Source organism: Callospermophilus lateralis, chromosome 9 (genome assembly GCF_048772815.1).
Source record: "Callospermophilus lateralis isolate mCalLat2 chromosome 9, mCalLat2.hap1, whole genome shotgun sequence".
Taxonomy (NCBI): Eukaryota; Metazoa; Chordata; class Mammalia; order Rodentia; family Sciuridae; genus Callospermophilus; species Callospermophilus lateralis.
This window is the reverse complement of record NC_135313.1, coordinates 20,764,605-20,786,042: the sequence shown is the minus strand read 5'-3', so window position 1 is coordinate 20,786,042 and position 21,438 is coordinate 20,764,605. Positions and strand designations below refer to the sequence as shown.

Sequence of the window (21,438 nt, the reverse complement as noted above, 5' to 3'; positions counted from 1 at the left end):
ATTTTAAGTCCTTTGGGTATATGCTGAGGAGTGGGATAACTGGGTCAAATGATGATTCCATTTCAAGTTGTCTAAGGAATCTCCATACTACTTTCCAGAGTGGTTGCACCAATTTGCAGTCCCATCAACAGTATATGAGTGTACCTTTTCCCCACATCCTCACCAATATTTATTGTTACTTGTATTCTTGATAATTGTCATTCTGACTAGAGTGAGATGAAATCTGTGTAGTTTTGATTTGCATTTCTCTAATTGCTAGTGATGTTGAACAGTTTTTCATATATTTATGGTCAATGTGCTTTCCTGAGCATCACCTGAGACACACTCAGATCCACTCTCTCCTTTATTCATAATAGCTAAACCAGATTCACAATAAGAATGGCAATGGTAATGATACAGATTCCACAAGGGCAGGGACTGTCCACACTGTTCTCTGCTATATTCTCATACCTAGAACATACTATTCTCATAGTAAGTGCTCAAAATATATGCTTATCCAGGTGCAAAAGTGCAAGTCCTGGCTGCTTAGGATACTGAAGCAGGAGAACCACTTGAGTTCGCTAGTTCAAGGCCAGCCTGGGCAATATAGCAAGACATAGCATAACAAAGGAATAGTTATAACTAGTGCTTGTTGATGATATTTTGTGCTGGGTCTCTTACAGTTCTCATCTCATTTAATCTTTATAATAACCTATGAGGTATCTGTATTGCCCTTGTGTTTTTGATGGAGAGAAAGATGATAAGCAGGCTTGGCTATTTATTAACACAGGTTAAACATCCCTGACCTGAAAATCTAAAGTCTAATATATTTCAAAATCCCAAACTTTTTGAGTTTTAATACAATGCTACTAATGGAAAATTCCACACCTAATTTCATGAGACAGGTCATAGTAAAAACACAGGCATGCAAAAAATACATAAAATTACATCACATTCATGTGTATGTCCCAAGACATATATGCAAATATTCCAAAATCCAAATAAATCTGAAATCTGTAGTATTTTATGTTTCTCAGGAATGGGGATTGAACCCAAGACTTCCCACAGGCTAGACAAGCATTTTGCTTCCAAGCTACATCTCCTGTTCTTTAAAATAAAAATTGAGACAGAGTCTTGCTAAGTGACCCAGGTGGCCTCAAACTTGTGAAGCCCCTGCCTCAGCCTCTGGTGTAGCTGGGATTCTAGATGTGTGCCCATCTGGAGCAGTTGAAATCCATAGCACTTCTGATCCCACGCCTTCCACAGGAGAGGCATTCAACCTGTAATATGAACATCCGTTATCGAGAGCTTACTAGGTACCAGGATGGCATGATCCTAGGAGCTCAATGAGGTAAATACTACTGAGTATTGCCATTTTACATATGAGAGCTGGGTGGGGGGAGGCAGTTTGCCAAGTCAGGAAGTGGGAGCTGGGATTCCAACCCAGGACTCCCTCACGGACCCAGCTCCTCCCCGTATCTCCTGCCTCTCGTGATATGTGTTAGGCTTGTTCCTTCCTCCAGAAAGTCCCCCGTGAGAATAGCAACCACTGAGTTCCTTCTTATTTTTTAATTTTGAGACAACCCCCACATGCAACATCCACCAGTGGACCACCTGCGAGGCATTTCCTTGCATTTCCTCCCCAAATATTTGGCAGCTTGATGTAGGATAGAGACACTGGGGGAGACCAGAGGACTCAGGTCGGTCTTCCAGTGGAATAGTCTCCTACATCTGACAGAGGTCAGAAGCTGGTGGGTTTAAGAAGAAAGCTCGGCACCCTGGGCAGCAGCTTGACTGGACCACACATTCTGTGAATATCACAGACTCCCCAGATTCAAACAAAACTCTTGGACACGCAAAACATTTGTACGCAAATGTCACTTTTGGTCACTCATATGACCAAAAATATAAAAACACTGCTCTGGACTGAATGTTTGGGTTCCCCCAAAATTCCTAGGCTGAAGCGCTAACTTCCTATTTGGAGGTGTAGCCTTTTGGAGGCCCCTCCCCCTCCCCTTCCCCTCCCTCTACCTTTTCCTCTTGCTTCAAGTCTTTGCATGACCAGATTCACGCTTTAGGTCTCAACTCAAATGTTCTTTTTCAAAGTGTCCCCGACTGCCCTATGCAGAGGGGGCCTTGCTCAATTCCACTTTATCTCATCTCAGAGTTCATCTTGATAGCACTCAGCATGATTTCTAGTTACCTTGCTTGATTGTCAATTCTTGTCTTACCTGCCTTAACCATTAGAACTAATATACTCATGTTTTCTTTTTTATTCAAACACTTACTACGAATGAATGTGTATGTGTATGTGTATATATATACTATATATAATATTATATATATATATTCAGTACTAGGGTTGATTCCTTGGGCCTCAACACAATTGTTCTACCACTGAACTACATCCCCAGCCTGCTCACCCTGAGTCTTTTTTTTTTTTTTTTTTTGAGACACTAAATTACCCAAGCTGACCTTGATCCTCCTGCCTTGACCTCCCAAGTAACTGAGATTGCAGGCATGAGCCACCACACCCAACATGAACATTTATTTTTCAATGAAATAGTGAGAGGAAGTCCACAGAAATTCCCACACTTTTATATTGGTTAGACAAAGAACCAGCAAGGGAGACTGAAAAAGAACCAGGTGACTGAAAATTTTCCCTGGTAGGTAAATGCATGATCATGGGGAAAACATTACAACATCTCAGTGAACCTGAGGAAGACCTTTGTGTATTTACTGATACACAATAACCATAGCATAAAAAACAAAGATTCTATAAGTAACATTTTATAGAACTTAAATGCATATTACAAGGTATAGTATAATTAATTTTCCCATTTATTCAATTATTTTGGACTCAACATTTTGAGGTTTGGCTCACGTGTACTTCCAAAGAGATAATTATAAATTTGCTCTACTTTTTGAACAGATAATACGAATACAAGTGGCATTTTTCTTTTGGGTGTGTTTCTCCATCTGAAAGTTGGATGGTTTTCTAAAATTAAATGCCTGAGTCCTTGAGTCACTTTTTCCAAGTCATGATGCAAAGAGGCAATCAATTCATGTACACTGCAAAATTTTTTTACTGCTGCAGAAAGAAAGAACAGAGTATTATAGAATCAATTATTTGGGCATCTCCATGAGAAAAGGTATCCATGAGTTAGTTAAATGAGCTTCAGGAAATGAACAACCAGAGGAACGGGATTGTGGGTCAGATGTCCTGCAGGATGCAGATCTACGATCGCCCACGTCCTTGTTTGTCATGCCTGCCCTTTGCTGAACCACACTGTCTCTGACTCAGGGAACCTGGAGGGAGACCTGGGGAAATGTACACCTTCAACTCCGAGAGGATTCCGACATGAAGTCAGAGTGTTTAAAAACTCCCTGAGGGCTAGCTACTATCAAGAGATCAGGTCACAGGGAAACAATGGTGACCAAGATTTGATGCTACCTTATCTGGGGTCAAGAGCACAGGAATGGAGACCTGGGTTTCATTGCAAAAGGATAAATATTATGAACACTGTGCTATGGAGTCCAGAGATGGAGATGTTTTCAAGTCTGACTCCAATTAATATGGGAAAGATCAGGGGATTTTGAGGACTTAAATGGAGCAAGAGATCTTGATTTTATTTGCCATTTTCTCCATTTCCAAACCACCTGTAGTGGTCTGCCTTTGGAGAGAGACATCCCCTTGACTACACATTAACAATTCGTTGGGCTCTGAAACTTATCCTAACTGGTCTGTGTTTCTTAAGTGCTTGGTTTGTAAAAATAATGAAAATCTAGAAGTACCTGACAAATTTAATAAAATAGCATCTCAGACTACCTTCTATGTGAAGGGAGACCAACTTTCCATAGTTTTCTGTGACCCGGGTGCTGGTGTTGCCTGGGCTCCAACAGGAGGGATCAAGAACTTTAATGAGTATAGAATGGTAAATAATTTTTGAAGATAGAAAGCAACTAACTATAGAGAGCAAGAGTTACCACTGCTTTGGATTAAAAAAATATCCAGGTTCTGTGACTATAGTGAGATGACTGGGGAAATTTGAACCCAGGGCCTCAGCATATGCTAGAAAAGCCCTTTCCTGATGAGCTACACCCCCAGCCCTCCCCAGGGAAATTCTTACTAGATATTTCCAGGTTGGAAACACAAGCTAGAGAGGACCTTATACTGTCTCTATCGCTTACAACATTCAGTTGCTTGCCAGGTTATAGCTTCCAAAAGATCTCAAATGTATTCTCATGGTTTTGAATTCCTTTGTAGAATAAACTGCCCAAATATACACAAAAATATTCGCAGCTATTCTAGACCTAATTATATCTAAATCTAACAATGGGTTGTTTTCTATTTAGAGGATTCCTACAAATGTGTTTCAAAAGCTGCAAAAATATGTATGTAAGACTGGTCCTCAAAAGACAGCATAGCTTTCAGATAGGCATAGCTTTCAGATCTGATAGAAATCAAGTTGAATAACAGTGTCATGGAAACACATTGGGAAATAAAAATGTAAATCATACTGTACTATTAGCTGTACAACTTGGGCAGATGTTTAATTTCTAATCCCAGCTTTATGATATATAAAATTGAGATGGCAAAAACTCTTCTTAGGGGAAGGTAAGTAGATGATAATGTAAAATCTGGTACTTCTTAAAGGATAGGAATATAGATTTCACTGGTCTTTCAACGTTCATGTTAAAACTTTGCCAAAGTAAAAAGATTTTTAAAAAGTAAAAAACTAGCAATGACATCAACAACCCATTATGCAGTAAGGGCAGCAGTAAGCCTAGCTCATATTATAGTATTCAAACAAAATTCCCAAAACAGTTTAGTATACCACAGAACTAGAGAAACAAGTAAACCTGACCTCACTTGAATTCTTCCTCAGGCAGAAACTTAGAGTTACAAAAATTGTCTTATTTACAAAGCTCAAGTTCAAGTCGACCTTTAGGAAATACTCAAGCCCTTTCATCTTTCCATCTGTTGCCAATTGTCAAATGTTCTCCTGGAAAAGATAAACTTCGAAATTTAACAACAACAACAAAAAAAAATTAACTTTTAAGTCAGTCAATAATTGAAAGAAAAAATAGACTGTTGTATATTGACTAGGTTTTTATAAAGTGGCCTGTCCCATGCTGGAGGTGTAGGTCAGTGGTACAGTGCTTACATAGCATGTGCAATTCCTTGGGTTCCATCCCCAGTAATACACAACCATCACCAAAAAATGGTCTGTGCTAATGGAGACAGAGAATCTTGGTGCTGAGCAACAACAGAGTGAGTCAACAGCAACATCTAGTGTCCAGTCCGAATCCTGCACAGCTCCTTCATGGAGCTAAGGGGGATCTGTTATGGTAAGATGAACCTCAGTTACATTTGTCAGCTGAGATCCTGCAGATGCACTGGAGCTTTTATGCTGCTGCTTCTACAGATGTGCTGCTGTTTCCACATATGTCTGCAGAAAAAAGGATGCAGAGTTCTCTACAAAGATGGAAAATACAGGGCTTCAGAGGGCGTCTCTACCACTATCTCCAGCGTAGTACTGTGTGGTGTCCCTAAGAGTCCCGGGGGAAGAGAAGATCTCCACCATTGTTTAAAAGTCTTCTTTAGGAGTAAACTGAATAGACTGTGTCAATTTGGGGAAATAATCCAGGATTTGCACTACTTTTTCCCTCCAGACACCCTGAACTCTTCAGTGAATAGTGAATTCTTGGGAAACTATTTAATCTACTACGATCTACAAATGAAGATGATTTTGGATCTATGCATGCCAGAGATCTTCCCATTTTCTTCCCTCTAGCCTTAGAATCCTATCAGAGAAAATGAAATATCATTTGGAATTACAAAGAATAGATAAACATAGATAAGGTAGAGCTTTTCTATTTAAAGGAGGTCTAGTACAGGAAAAACTAGGTCCCCAGGTACTCAGCCTTTTCTTGTCCCTTCTCATCTCATTCCCCTTTGGCCCTTCAACCTCTCCTCATCCTCTCACCCGCTGGACATCCTCAGCTCTTGGAGCTTTTCTAAAAAGCTCTAGGACCTCCCAACACAAGCATTTTAAACTTGGTCTGTTTTCTTTAGTGACGATTGAATAGAAAGAAACTTTAATATGTGCAAAAAAATGTAATTCAGCTAATGGAGAGTTACAAACAGGAGGAGGCTAAGCAGCGTTTTCCACTTGGAAAGACAAGCTTCCCTTGTCTTCTGTACCCACAAATGTGTTCCATCTTCCTCTTCACCTCTTTGCTGATGGCACCACATCTCTGGATGACTATGCTATCAGATCTTTTAAGAAAGTCCCTTCATTGCTATTCTGGGAGATTTTAGGCACTCCTGGCCCCTCCCAAGGGATACCCACTTGTCCACCCAGTGGCGCAAGTAATTAGTGACAAAGCCAGGAAATTCTGAAGGTTTACTGAAAAGAGTCAACCATCACACCCTAAGGAAAACTTTCTTGGTACAATATCCCCCCTAATAGTCTCTTCCTTCAGGCTTCCCTGAGGACAGATCCTAAAACTTTGCATCTTGACATTTTCTCAGTAATTGTTCATTTACATACTCTTTCATTCACTAAGAGCATAACTGAGTATCTTCCAAACTACCCCTAACCAAAGGACCAGCATTTTTATGGTTGGAAACTACTAGTTCCCATAGATTATGAAACTAGTCAATCTTCTAAACCAATAAAAACTAGAAGCCACTCCTTAGGTTGAAATGTCATTTCTATGGTCTATCAGAGAGCAAAGTGAAGACAATTTCTCTCAGTCACCTTCAGTTGGTAAACTGTGTGACAGATGGATTATCATTCTCAACGTCTATTAATAGCACTGAGTACAGCAATTGCTGCAGACTGGCTTTCCTCTCAATTCTTCTTCTTGGGATTCTCAACCTCAGCACTATGGATATTTTGGGGTGCACAATTCTTAGTTGTGGGGGCCAAGCCTAGGCATTGTAGAATGTTTGGCAGCATCTCTGGCCTCTACTCACTAGAAGCCAATTGTTCCTCCAGTGGCCCCCCAACCCCCCAAGTTCAACACTGAAAAATGTCTCCAGTTGTGGCCAAATATCTCCGGGAAAGCCCAAATTCCTATGAATTGGACAATCTTATTGCTCTTATTTACAGTTGAGGACAAAAGATTCCATAAATTTTTCAGGTTTTACACAACTAAATTCATTTTAGAGTCCAATAGTCTAGCTCCAGAAATTATGCCCTCGACCACTCTGAAGCATCTTTCTCTAAATTCCTAGCCCATTTTTTGACAAGATCAACAGAACTCTCAAAAGAGCCTGGCAATTTCCAGGATACCACTGCAATCCTCTGAGGACCTGCTGCCTCTGTACATCAAAAAAAAAAAAAAACGAGAGTTAAATCTTAAGGCTCTTTCAACCTTGTCTTTGTGTGTGAAACTTTATTTCTCAGGAAGAGGTTACTATAAAGCTTGAAGAACAGTCACAAAACAAAATTCCTCTAGCCTTATCCCAACTCACTATGGATTCCCACCTCTCCACCTTAAAACTCCTTCTAAAAGCTTTGGGTTGCCAATTTACTCAGGGACCACAACTGGAGCCACTATTTTTTCCCTAAAAGATGGCTGACATGAATAGAATGGCAATATGGCCATTTGTTACTTGAATTATATCAGAATCAAATTGTAATGCAAAAATGTAACAATGACATGCAGCACAAGGGAAAGACCATAGTGAAGTGGAAAGAAAACTAAAGATGAAAGCTGTAAGTGGTCCACCCTGTTACAGTGTGATATTGTGATACTTGTTAGCTGCGGGATATTGGAGAAGAAATCTTAACTCAGTGTCCACAGGAGCAAAATGAGCAGTTGGGAGCAGATGACTTCTAAGATCTACGTGAGCTCTGGAATTTTGACTATGTAATCTCAAAACCAGGAATTAGTCTCGTACCCCATCACAGTGTTCTGACTTGTCTTTGTCAATTCAAAATAATTCATAAATGGTAATTCAGTAACTCATCAAAAATGTAAACGTAAAACTCAAGCAGTCTTCATCCTTGAGAATTATATCCCACAACATGAATTAAAGAGGCTCAGCTGGCATCTAAGGCTATTCAAAGTTACCTTTGAGTCCATTTTGCCTGTTTTATGAATACTGCCGAGTGAGATAGTGAGAAGCACAGAGGCAGGCTGAGAACTATTAGAGAAGAGAAAGGCCCCATAGAACAGATGTTGTAAACACGAAGCAGGTGTTGATGCTAATTTATACCTGGCTGTTGCATAGATTGACATTGTTAAAATATCAAAGTAGGGGTTCGCTCCGCCCCACAGGGGACAAAGCTAACATAGGCAAATCACAAAAGAAAGGAAAGTGGCAAACAAGCATATGGAATGACATTCAACCCAATAAACAGACATGCAAATTAAATCAACAAGGAGGTAGCATTCTTTCCTTTGCCCATGTTTTTATTACTATACATTTCAATGATGAAAACTGTATTTTTATACATCACTTCTAAGTGGTAGCATAAATTACTACAAGCCTTTTGGAGAGGATTTGATGATGCACATAAATAATTTTTAAATAATTCATTCCCACTTCTGTGATTCCATCAAGAATACAGAACAAAGCAATGCTCATGAAAGACGTTCACTATAGAGAAACTTGGAAGTGATCTCTGAATATCTAAAAATAGATGCAAGATTATAAGGTTTGTGACATCTACTCTATTAAATATGCACCTTTGTAAAAATGATAGTTTCAGAGGCTACTTAGTAAAAAAAATGGTTTTGGCCTATGAAATTGTGCTAAGCTGTCTGACTCATGTATAGATCTTTGGTTTATAGTTTTCAAATTTTTAGTTTAACAGTTGACATTTCAAAATCAAGAAATACAAACTTACACAAATATGTTTATTTGATTCTCTAAAAAATATCAGAAAAACTGGCAAAAACTTAGTCCTTTTACATTAGAACAATCACTTGGAGCTGAGATGTGACCATTCCATTAGGGCAGGGAACACACAACCCCTTAGATCCACAGGACCTATCCAGTGACCCCTAAAGGGCATTTGAGTTCATAAACTCTAGTCACAATTTTAAAATTAGGATATAAAATAATATATATATAAATATATACACCCCCATAAAAAGAATGAAATCTCCCAAATGCCTATGAATTATTGCATTAGAATCCTAGTATTATTGTGGATTTTTTTGTTTTAAAATATCCTTAATTACTTGTATATTTTAAAAATGTGTTCAAAATTGATCTAAGCTGATGTGACCTTTCAGCAAATATTCAGGCCTTTAATAAACCCCAGTGATCTTCAGCAACTGGAAGAGGAAGTGAAGGCTATATTTTTCTTCCTCTGTAGTCTTGTAATCAGGTGGCAGGGTGCAATGAAAGCAAGTCAAAGCCCAAATTCTTCTAAACATATAATGCTAGTTAATCAGAAATTATACATTTGCTACCTGTAACCCCAGAGAAGTCTTCCTTTCAGTTCCCAGGCACACAGTGTTGAAATAAAAGTTGTACTAACACCTGAGTGAAAGTTTGATTCTTCGGCAGACACAACAATATTCTGATAACAAGATCTGACACATACTGACAGATCTGTGAAGCAGACAAAGAACAAATAGGGCTCTGGGCCTTGAACATGGCAGGGTTTAACAGATTCTTAACATCATCTTCAGGAAAAGATGATGGAGACCAGACAGTCTTTCTAGCTATCACTGTCTTGACTATCACTCATTTCAAAAATATTCCTAACATACTTTATGCAACCTAATGAACTTCTGGTGTACATTTTGATAAAAATAATTGAAATGATTAAACCACCAGCTTTGAAAAGTGAATTCCTGATTAGCATGCTTCAAATGCTAATTACATGTCTCTAGGCTATATGATAAGGTTCTGTTACACGTATAAGTACTTTTCACAACTTATTCTAAAGAATATTTAAAGGAAATTGCCACCTAATGACTAGAGTTGTTGGTTTTTCAAAAAGTAATGAACTACAGGTTTATGATTTCTCTAGCTATTTTAAATGTCATAATTTTAATTTATAATATTATTCTCTCTAAATATTTAGAACCTCGATGAGACATGGTATCAAATAAACCCCATTTAGCTCTTGAGCAATTTAAACTTATTTGTTCAGTGACTTGAAAATCAGGAGACCAAGTGTCCATTTGTAGTGTCAAATATAAGATAAAAGAGTACTCTAGAAACCAATAACACTTTTGAAGCATTATAAACAGAAAGTTCAAAGTGGCTGGCCATTTTCATTCTGTATATGATAGTCATTTGGAAATAATAAAACTATGTCCCTTTTAATTCAATTTAATACAATTTAAACGTTTTCTTGTGGCATTAGTAATAGAATGATTTGAGGACATGAATAAGTACATGAATCCCATGAAAGGAAGCCAGGTCTGTGCCAAGATCCCTCTCTGATCACTGGAAAATAATCCAATAAATGAGTTTCTGCTGTTGTGAATGCTGTTCTTTTCCAAAGCTACTGCCTTTATACAGATCAATCCTAGGGAAACTTACGTAAAAGTCTTAACTAAAGGAAACTTTAACAAGGGTCTTTAAAAAACATTTGTCCACTCTTTTAAATACATTTGCAGTATTAAATAATACTGTACCTTAGAAATAAAGCCCTAGCATAAAAGATAAATACATTTAGAAATGATTCATAATGAAATAATATGTATTTCAATAGACTAATTAGAGTAAAACTGGACTAATTATACTCAAAGGAACATAGAATCACTATGAAAATGACAGCTATAAACGCAGGCTTGGGTATTATATTGTTGACTCAGATACTGTCACGATTAAGTTCCCTGGAGAAAAGATTCTGAAATGAAGATTGGCATGCAAGATGTTTATTAGCAAGTAACTATGTTGGAACTGAGATGTGGTCACAGTAGAATGTTCTGCCAATCTAATAGGGAGCTCTAGAGCTGGGCTAACCCTTCATACACTGCACCAATGGACTAGTCAATAGACACAGGATGCCCCAGGGGCACAGTAAGCTTGGGCAAGGCAGATGTCATCAGCTGATGGCAATGTCCAGACAGGAACTCACCTGAGAAGTCAAAACCAGTACTGTCAGTAGCTAAGGGAATGAACAGGTCAGGCCCCAAGCAGGGGACCTGAGCAGTGCCCTACATCCTGTGCCACAATCTACCCTCTGTGCCACTCAGAGCCACTTGGTTTATTACCTGATCTGAGAGAGTCTCCTCCAGGATTCTTGTGTGTTTCTTTTTCCAAGGAAAATTGCATGAAGAAAGCTAACAGAACAACCTACAGCCCCACGGCCAGCTTGTCTCATCTCTTTCTTCTAGATTCCTGATCATACTCTTTAAAACTGTCAAGGTCATTGAAAGCAAGGAGAGCCTAAAAACTGTCATAGCCAAAAGAAGTCTAAGAAAACATGGCAACTAAATGCAATATGGCGTCCTAGATGGGATCCTGAAGCAAATATAGAAGCTAGATAAAAACTTAGTACATTTGAACAATACAGATGTCACTTATCTGCCATCTCCTGGGATGGAATATTGATTTTGGTTTATTGTCTTGGCCAGGGAGTAGATAACTTTCAGAAGTTTCCATTTGGCTTTCCTAGTAAAACAGTTTATAACCCACAAGACAAGAAAAGAATGAAGCTTCTGCCAACGTCCAAGTAAGTTCAGGCAATTATTTATCTGGAAGTGGGGAGATGACCCCCGGGTACATCGGTGAATTCAGTGGACCTAATGTAAGACCTGGGAGAAAAGTCCATATATTATCTAAATGCCATATGCCTCCACTCTAAAAGGAGAACGGCAATAATATCCTGAGTAGCAACATCGATGTGGACCTTGTGCCTCATGGTCCTCTGAGTGTCTGTGTACCACCTTTCTTCAGTGTACAGGTAGCCAAGTAATTAACCATATTGTCATACTCCCTTGCAATGGTATCACAAGTCCTTTCTGAGGATCCATCTTTCCTTTAGTGAATAGTTTCTGGACTTGAAGAATAGCCTTGGCCTGGAAACTTGGCAAGAGATCATAACGTTTGTTAAGGCAGCCGTGTCCTACCTCCTGATCATCCATCCTCAAGACTTTTCGGTGGCATGGCCTGAAAAATATTCTTATTGTTTACCCATCTAATGGGCCATGTTCTATTAACCATCACTAAAGCTCTCTGTGGCACTCATTATGATAATTGTGCCCACATTGCTCTGACAGTGGAACGTTGCCACGAGGCCCCCATTTGGTCATGCCTTTGCTGCCAATAGTCCCACTGCTCTGTCAGCATCTGGCCCATGGAGCTGCCGTGGAGCTTCTAAGTGACACTGGTGCCCCTCACCAATACATTCTTTAGAAAATGTGCCTCCCTTTATTGTGCTGTACAATAACATTCATGAAATTCAAAATCAGGTGTTCTATCTGCTAGTTACAGGGATTTTCCCCTGGCATACCCTAAAATAAATAGCAATTAATATAAACACTTCCATCCATCAACCACTTGAAATCATCCTGCATATTCAGATGAACTTTTGAGAAATCGTCAACAAGGAGATGATTAAACGTAAGAAAGCCCTCCAATCTCCTGCACATCTGCAGCCCCTGGTCCTGCTGAGCACACAGTGACTTCTGAAGTGGCCACCTCAGTCACCCCTGAGCCCTTCACCACCCAGCCATTTCCACTCACTGCAGTACAGATCCACCTCTTGACTGAGTTTAGGATGACAGGAGGTCCTTCAACCCATCTGCCTCTTGGCTTCTCTGCCCTTTAATTGAAAGAGATTATGGATAGGATATCTACTCCTTTTTATTTTTCCAAAATATAACACACATCCAACTTGCAAGTTAATATAGAAGTTTTTAATTCCTTGGAAAAAAATTTCTGGATAATTCCATGTATTTTAGTAATCATACAGACAATCTTATTCTTACTGGTTCATTACCAAAAATAAAAACTATGGTAACAATTTATAACTCCATAGATGCAAATAATTTCATCTATTTTGACACTGAAAAAGTCAGATAGACAAAACATAAATTCTGAGTGCAGATATTAAAACCATATGACATTCTAAGATTATCTTTTTATTTTATTGCTTGTTTTGCTATTTGTATGTTTATCTTCCAAGAGCCTACAGAAGTGAGGAAAATATCTGCAGGCTAATTTTAAACAACATAAGACAAGAGTTTAAGTACTAAATATTTTTTAAATAAAACTTTAAGTTTATTTATTAAACTAGAAAGGATTTTCCAGAAACAGATCAGCTAAATTGGCCTGTAATGCATTAATAAATGGAGAACATGTATCTTCTAGGAAATATTTTAAACATAGTGGACACTACCCAAAAAGCTAATCATGTTATGAAAATTTTCAAGTCACAATTTCTTGGACTTATATAAGTTAGTTTTTAACCTGAAGTCAGAAGTGCAAAATATGTAAAAAAAAATAATAATAATAATAATAATATTGCCATTGTTCTCAGCACTCTACTGATAAATCCTACACATCCCTAAAGGCTTTTCAACAAAATGAACCACAGTCTCTTGGCAAGCTCCTTGCTTAAGTGGCAAGTAACTTTTGAAGCTGTGGACAGAAGCAAGCTCTGTGGATTGCATTGCTCCAATGTGAAAATCATCTGCAAAGAAAGCCCAGCAATAGCCTTGCTGCCTGCACATCTGCAGGTCTGCAAAGGTGCTCCGTGGGCAGGTGAGACTCTTGGCTCACAAGTCGGAAACAAATTAAAGACAAGAGAAGGAAGTGAAGGTCACACATCTTCAGTTTACAGATGCTATCCCAGTTAAATGCCAGGGGCTTTGAACTAGAAATGGACAATCAGCAAAAATGAGGTCACCAGATAACAAAGTTGAGGGTGTTAAGATGCATGTACCTCACATGAAGACAGAACTTTTCATCTGTAGCGACAGGAAGTTCGCCTAAAGGCCATGCTAGCTGGAATCCACTTCTGAGCATCTCTCCTGGACCTTTCTACCGATTCATCAATAATCATAACTGATATTGAGAATGACACCTGGGACACCCTCCAATGTTCTGCAGGCTTTTCCAAATCGAAGAGAGGCCACATAATGCCTAGTCTTTGGGGGTGAGGGGTTAGCCTGTGTTTTATTCTAATTATTTGGGGCTCAATTATAGCTCTATTGCTTTAGTAATTAGAATATCCTATTCCCCAAATAGGACCAATGATCAGAGCTTATTGTACAACCAAAATGAAGGTTGGGACAATGGGCTCTTAGAATCTAATTACCATCACGAATTCCCCCACTGACCAACTCTTCAACTTCCTTTCTAGATGCAAGATCACCAGGGTGTTTCAATGAAACCAGAACATTTCTTAGAAGTCCTCACAAAAACCCGACATTGTTGTAGAGCTCAGGATTATTTCTGATTAGGCCCTCTACTTGCTGGCAATCTTCTACGAGCAAACATCCAACTTTGGTTTGCTGTTGAGTCCGAGTGGAAAGATTCCCATTCTGCCTCTGAGTCTCCTTTAGGGACTTGGAAATGGAAGGTAGTGTGGTTCTTTCTGGCCATCAGCCAGGCAAGGGACCCCAGGCATTTTGGGGTAAGTTCGACTAGCAATTTTAAAGAACTCTTCTGCAGCATCAAGAGCAATAAGACGGTCCTGCAAAAATGAATGAATAAATAAATAAATAAATAAGAGAAACAAAGATGGTTGCCAAGCAAAATCAATCTAATAAAAACAAAACCTCCCTAGAAATAATAATGAACAAGTAAAATATTTATTAAATTTTTCCCAACAAATTTAAAAACATACCTTCACCCTTCATTTACATTACCCAAGAAACACTCCACCAGTCTTGGGGTCCTTCCAAATGGCTTTTCAATCTTAGGTTATATAAGCAATATCCCTCACATCTCTTTGACCTACAACTCATTCAGAAATCTAACTACACAGCAGAATCAACAGCAAAACAGACTCTTGAACCACACCCCAAGCTGCAAGAGCTTTAGGTGTAATCCAGAAAACTGGATTTTTAAAGTAGTTCAGGTGACTCTGGTGCCACTTGGCCACTGGAAGCCAGTGCATAGGATGGCAGCATGATCTGCCACCTCCTCCTGCAGTGGTGGCTGGTGGCTTCAGAATAAAGAGCACATTAAATACTAGAAAAGGCAGAAATCAAAACAAAATTAGGGCAGATAAAAAAAAAAAAAAAAGCATCCACTTACCACGACAAACAGGTATCTCTCTGAGAGCTCCCAGCTTCTTGGAAAAATACTGGTCTCTTCAGCCAGTTTCAGCAGCATCTCTCGAGCTTTCCTTGTGTTTTTAGAATCACTCATGGTGCTGAGTTTAGTCACCGACAACAAAGAGTCCGCTTCCTTTTGAAAACCTGAGGCAAGAAGATTGGCCTTCATGTAAAGTAGCCACTAGGAAATGGCTGCCCTGAAATAAGGTTCCTGCCCGCTAGGAGATGAAAAGGGACCCTAATGCAGATTGTATACAAACATCAGAAGACTGAGCCAGAGGCACTACTCCATGTGCTGCTCCCCAGCTCTGTGTGACTGGCAGAGTCTTTAATTAAAATACTTTTGCTGTTTCTCCCTGTTGGCTTTTCGGCGTTAATTTGTCCCTCAGAGTTAAAAGCACATACTCACCCACTGCCTCTTTCGGCCCTTTATGTTTAGTTTGAAACCCCCGTCCCTGTCCGCTCTACTCTTGCCTCCTGGAGGCCCTGTCTCTAGAATTCTTTCTTGCCCCCCCACCCACCCGCCCTGCATCACCTCCAGATCCCTATTTCTCCAAGCCCAGATTTTCTTCCTCAGAGAAATATGGTTGGCTGGTGAAAATTACTTACCCAAAGGTAGAAAAGGCCCCAAGACTTAAACCTTCAGAGAATAGCTTAATTGTAAAAAGAAGACTATTAATTCACGAGAATGTCGGGTGAGTTAAGAAGGCAGAGGCCCACCTCAACCCATGGCATCCCACTAAACATCAAGGGCTATCACATGGCACCCTCTTTGGAAAAGTGACGATCCCAGGACATTGCGCGCTTTCAAAGCAGAAGGACCAAGGACTTCAAAATTGATAAATTCATTTTGTAAATATTAAAACAGGTTTATTTTATGATGAGAGGTTTGTTTTATATTAATTTTTATATTAATCTTATATTATTTAATAGTCAATATAAATATTAAGACAGATTTATTTTATGATGTTTATCACATCACAACCTGGTAGAATTAAGAAAAACTATTACCTGGTATCTACTCTAATGCCACAAAGGTTTTTTCCCCAACCTTCAAACTTTTCTTCCTTCTACTTGTTCAGAAATTTTGTACCAAGTCTTGCTGCCTCTCTTAAAACCAAATGTGTCCTAGCCTGCCTCATCTATAAAGCTATTAGTAACTGGCCAATTATCTCCATTTAATCCAATGTACGGGGGAAACAGTAAATCGTAGTCCCCGGATGACTTCACTGCCCTGTGCTACCCTGCATGGGGACAGATGGAGTAGCACATGGCAGAGTATGTCCTCAAGACATGGGCTGGTGAAAACAGAAATATCAGAGGTTTTTTGCTTGAGGATATGAGAGCAGGATTGGGAAAATAATTAGTACACGGTAGTTTTAATTAGCCAATTACTGGCATTCCTTTTGTAAAAACCATGGTGGATAGAGTAATGATCACAACTGGTTATTTTTACCATTTCACAATTTCTTTCAGACTCACCCAAATCTTCTAAAATGCGTTTCCATCTGTTTCTTACTTCCCTTCGAATCTGCCGCAGGGCATAGATATCATAGTTGAGTTTTTGCCACTCCTGTAAGAAAATTAAAATTCAGTATTATTCATACCCTCTAGCCTAAACCTCTACCTCATTCTTGACTATCATGTTGCTTTAACGCATGACCTCTCTCTTGACTAATCTTCAAAGCATGCCTACATGAAGAGCAAGGGATGGATGAGATAGAGCCAGCAGGAACACCATCAGCTACCATGTCTGCAGAATCTGCTGAGTACAAGGTGATAGGGCACTTTCCACAAACATATCAAACTCTTCACTTTATTCTCTCAGAGATCTCACCTGCAAAATGGGTTAAACAATGGTAAATATTTCATCTAAGATTGTTATAAAGATTAAAGATATACAAGCACAATACCCGTGTGTGGTGAACGACTAATATAATTTCTGTATTTAAGCCAATTGTTAGATGAAGAAATGGAGGCTCAAAGAACTTAACTAATTCGCTGTCGTCCTGCTCACAGGTTCTAGGATTAATATTTAAACCGAAGTCTTACTGCAAAGTGCACGATGAGGGTGACTCCCCCAGAAGCTCCCTTTGTTGTTAGAAATGCTGGAACCTGGGAATCCCAAGCATCTTGATTCCTAGCCAATGCTTTCTACATCAAAGGCTCAGTACCACTCTGTCTTTATTTTTCAAAATTTTTAAATTGATTTTTTAAAATAAATGACAGTGGAATGCATTACAATTCTTATTACACATATATAGCACAGTTTTTCATATCTCTGTATATAAAGTATGTTGTGTCTTCATACATGTACTTTGGATAATGATGTCCATCACATTCCACCATCCTTGCTAACCCCCTACCCCTTCCCTTTCCCTCCCACCCCTGTGCCCTATCTAGAGTTCATCTATTTCTCCCATGCTCCCCCTCCCTACCACACTATGAATCAGCCACCTTATATCAGAGAAAACATTCAGCATTTGTTTTGGGGGGATTGGCTAACTTCACTTAGCATTATCTTCTCCAACGCTATCCATTTACCTGCAAATGCCATGATTTTATTCTCTTTTATTGCTGAGTATTATTCCACTGTGTATATATGCCACATTTTTTTTTTATTCATTCATCTACTAAAGAGCATCTAGGTTGGTTCCACAGTTTAGCTATTGTGAATTGTGCTGCTATAAATACTGATGTGGCTGTGTTCCTATAGTATGCTGTTTTTAAGTCCTTTGGGTATAGCCCGAGGAGAGCTGGGTCAAATGGTGGTTCCATTCCCAGTTTTCCAAGGAATCTCCATACTGCTTTCTATATTGGCTGCACCATTTGCAGTCCCACCAGCAATGTATGAGTGTACCTTTTCCCCCACATCCTCACCATACTTATTGTTGTTTTTCTTCATAATATCTGCCATTCTGACTGGAGTGAGATGATATCTTAGAGTAGTTTTGATTTGCATTTCTCTAATTGCTAGAGATGATGAACATTTTTTCATATATTTGTTGATTGATTGTATATCCTCTTCTGAGAAGTGTCTGTTCAGGTCCTTGTCCCATTTATTGATTGGGTTATTTGTTTTGTTTTTTTTGGTTTTTTTTTTTTTTTTTTTTTTTTTTTTTTTTTTTTTTTTTGGTGCTTAGCTTTTTGAGTTCTTTATATACCCTAGAGATTAGTGCTCTATCTGATGTGTGAGGGGTAAAGATTTGCTCCAAGGATGCAGGCTCTCTGTTCACCTCACTGATTGTTTCTTTTGCTGAGAAAAAAACTTTAGTTTTAATCCATCCCATTTATTGATTCTTGGTTTTAATTTTTGTGCTATAAGGGTCATATTAAGAAAGTTGGGGCCTAATCCCACATAATGAACATTAGGGTCTACTTTTTCTTCTATTAAACTCAGAGTCTCTGGCTTAATTCGTAGGTCCTTGAAGCACTTTGAGTTAAGTTTTGTGCATGGCAAGAGATAGGAGTTTAATTTCATTTTGTTGCATATGGATTTCCAGTTTTCCCAGCACCATTTGTGGAAGAGTCTATCTTTTCTCCAATGCATGTTTTTGGCACCTTTGTCTAATATAAGATAATTATAATTTTGTGGGTTAGTGTGTGTTCTATTAGTGTTAGTGTGTCCTCTATTCTGTACCAGTCTAAATCACTGAAATAGAAATAATTGAAAAAACTGGCAAAACAAAAAGTTGGTTCTTTGAAAAAATAAATAAAATTGGCAGACCCTTAGCTACCCTAACAAAGAGAAGGAGAGAGAAAACTCAAATTACCAGCATACATGATGAAAAAGGCAATATCACAATAGACACTAGAGAAATACAGAGGATAATTAGAAATTATTTTGAAAACTTATACTCCAATAATATAGAAGATATTGAAGGTATCGACAAATTTCTTAAGTCATACGATTTGCCCAGATTGAACAAGAAAGAAATACACAATTTAAACAGACCAATATCAAGTGATGAAATAGAAGACACCATCAGAAGCCTACCAACCAAGAAAAGCCCAGGACTGGACGGATACACAGCCAAGTTCTACAAGACCTTTAAAGAAGAACTAATACCAATACTCCTCAATTTATTTCAAGAAATAGAAAAAGAGGCAGCACTTCCAAACTCATTCTGAGGCCAATATCACCCTGATTCCAAAACCAGGCAAAGACACATCAAAGAAAGAAAACTTTAGACCAATATCTCTAATGAACATAGATGCAAAAATTCTCAATATAATTCTGGCAAATCGAATATAATAACTAATCAAAAGATCATGCACCATGATCAAGTGGGATTCATCCCAGGGATGCAAGGTTGATTCACCATACGGAAATCAATAACTGTAATTCATCACATCAATAAGACTCAAAAGATAAGAATCATATGATCATCTCAATAGATGCAGAAAAACCACTCTGTCTTATTTACTTTCCCTTGATGGGATGAATCTTTCGAGAACTCAGCAAGACATTAACAGGCTATCATTCTGAAAAGTTCTTTATCAGTCTTGTGTATTAGTCCCCATACTGAGGCTAAATCTTTTAGAAACATTAGAATCCTTCATGGAACTAAGTACACCTTTGAGGTGTCATGGAAATTTGTTTTTAGAGAGGGTTATCTACATAGAACTTTATAGATAGGTCCTTTTATAGAATACACTTTTTCTTCTTTCCAATTCTCTACAGACTGGAAAAACCGAGGGGGGGGGAAACCTGAGTGCTGTCCTCCTCATTAGATAGGCCTTTTATATGCTTCGTTGCCCGATCAGCATAGCACATTGGAAAAGACCCAGACTGTCCAGGCTTGGATCCCAGCTCACTGTATATTAACATCCTGACCACAGGGAAGTTCTCTCTCTCAGTTGCCTCATCTGCTACATGACAATACTCCTACCTATGCCCTAAGGCCAACTGTGAGGCTTGACAGATTAATATAAGCCCTTCAAATTCAAGGCAGGCACATTCTCCTCCAAATCAGTGTAGATGCAATTTAAAAACAGAAAAAAAAAATCCTCCAAGATTTAGAATGATTTCTACTATGAGAGGAAAATGTTATGCATTCCACTACTTATTAGTCCATTCCTCAGGACACCCAGAAGAAATGTGTCTGTTCTCAGCATCAAATGGGATTTTACTTTTCCTAAACACTATTTTAACTTTCTGGACATCAAATTTTATAACTGATCAGTTTCTACTTTAAATTGGAAATTTAGTCTTTTCATTAAAAATATATATATAGGATTTTGGGGCTGGGGTTGTGGTTTAGAGGTAGAGCGCTTGTCTAGTGTGCGGGGGCCCTGGGTTCAATCCTCAGCATCACATAAAAATAAAATAAAGATATATATATATATATATATATATATATATATATATATATATATATCACATAAAAATAAAATAAAGATATATATATACATATATATATATATAAGATATATATATATATATGTATATATATATATATATACACACACACTTATATATGATTTAGTAGGCATTTTTTAATGATTACAACTCGGGGGCTGCTTTTTATGTCTTCATTATGATCTTTTCTTTTTTGTTCTCATGTTCTAGTTTGTGCTATATCCCTGTACCTTCATGTGAGTTGCCTTAAATCCTGTTTCATAAAGCATCAGACAGAGTGGTACAATATGCTTATCGTCAATAAAACTGACCCTGCTTTTTGGACTTAGTGAAAAGTGATCAGAACTTTAGTTACACGATCCACAGAGCTGTTTCATGTCCACACACCTTAACACAAGTAACCAACCACTAGGTGGCTTCACTAACTCGTGACTGAAGGTCTCTTAGTTTTTCTTAGTTCCTTAGGCCGATACCTTAGGCCTTGTTCTAAGTGTAGACAAATCTCTATTTTTCAGAGATCCTCTTGTCCTTGGATTATCCATGTTCCCTTCCTGCTGTCCATCTATGAGCTATTTTGCGATTCCTAAATACCCACACCGAATGCTATACAAATTCATTCAGTGTTACTCTGACAGATGCAACATACACCTAATTAACAGTACTAAGAATGGGTCTGTACCTAGTGCATCTTTGGATCCCACTGTTCCCTAGTGTGGTTCACAGGCAACTTGCACATGATAGGTACTTGTTAAGATTAGTGGAATGAAACTAGGCATTTCATATATATGGACACCATTACTGTCTTCTTTTGACAGAATCATCATGAATAAACACATTATAATATCTAGAAATTCTGTGCAACATATAAAGCTCTTAAACCAATG

At 38.4% G+C, this 21,438-nt stretch overlaps 1 protein-coding gene across 1 annotated transcript in view; it reads right to left on the bottom strand.

Annotated features, from left to right (window-relative positions):
- Window positions 1-12,803: 12,803 nt before the first annotated feature.
- Mreg (melanoregulin) overlaps window positions 12,804-21,438 on the bottom strand; it is a 66,330-nt gene continuing 57,695 nt past the window's right edge. Inside the window, exons 3-5 of the mRNA XM_076866013.2 lie at window positions 16,675-16,765; window positions 15,173-15,336; window positions 12,804-14,606 (exon numbers count right to left, since the gene is read on the bottom strand). Of these exons, the coding sequence (XP_076722128.2) occupies window positions 14,472-14,606; window positions 15,173-15,336; window positions 16,675-16,765 (390 nt within the window). The 3' untranslated portion in view covers window positions 12,804-14,471. The remainder of the gene's footprint in view (window positions 14,607-15,172; window positions 15,337-16,674; window positions 16,766-21,438) is intronic.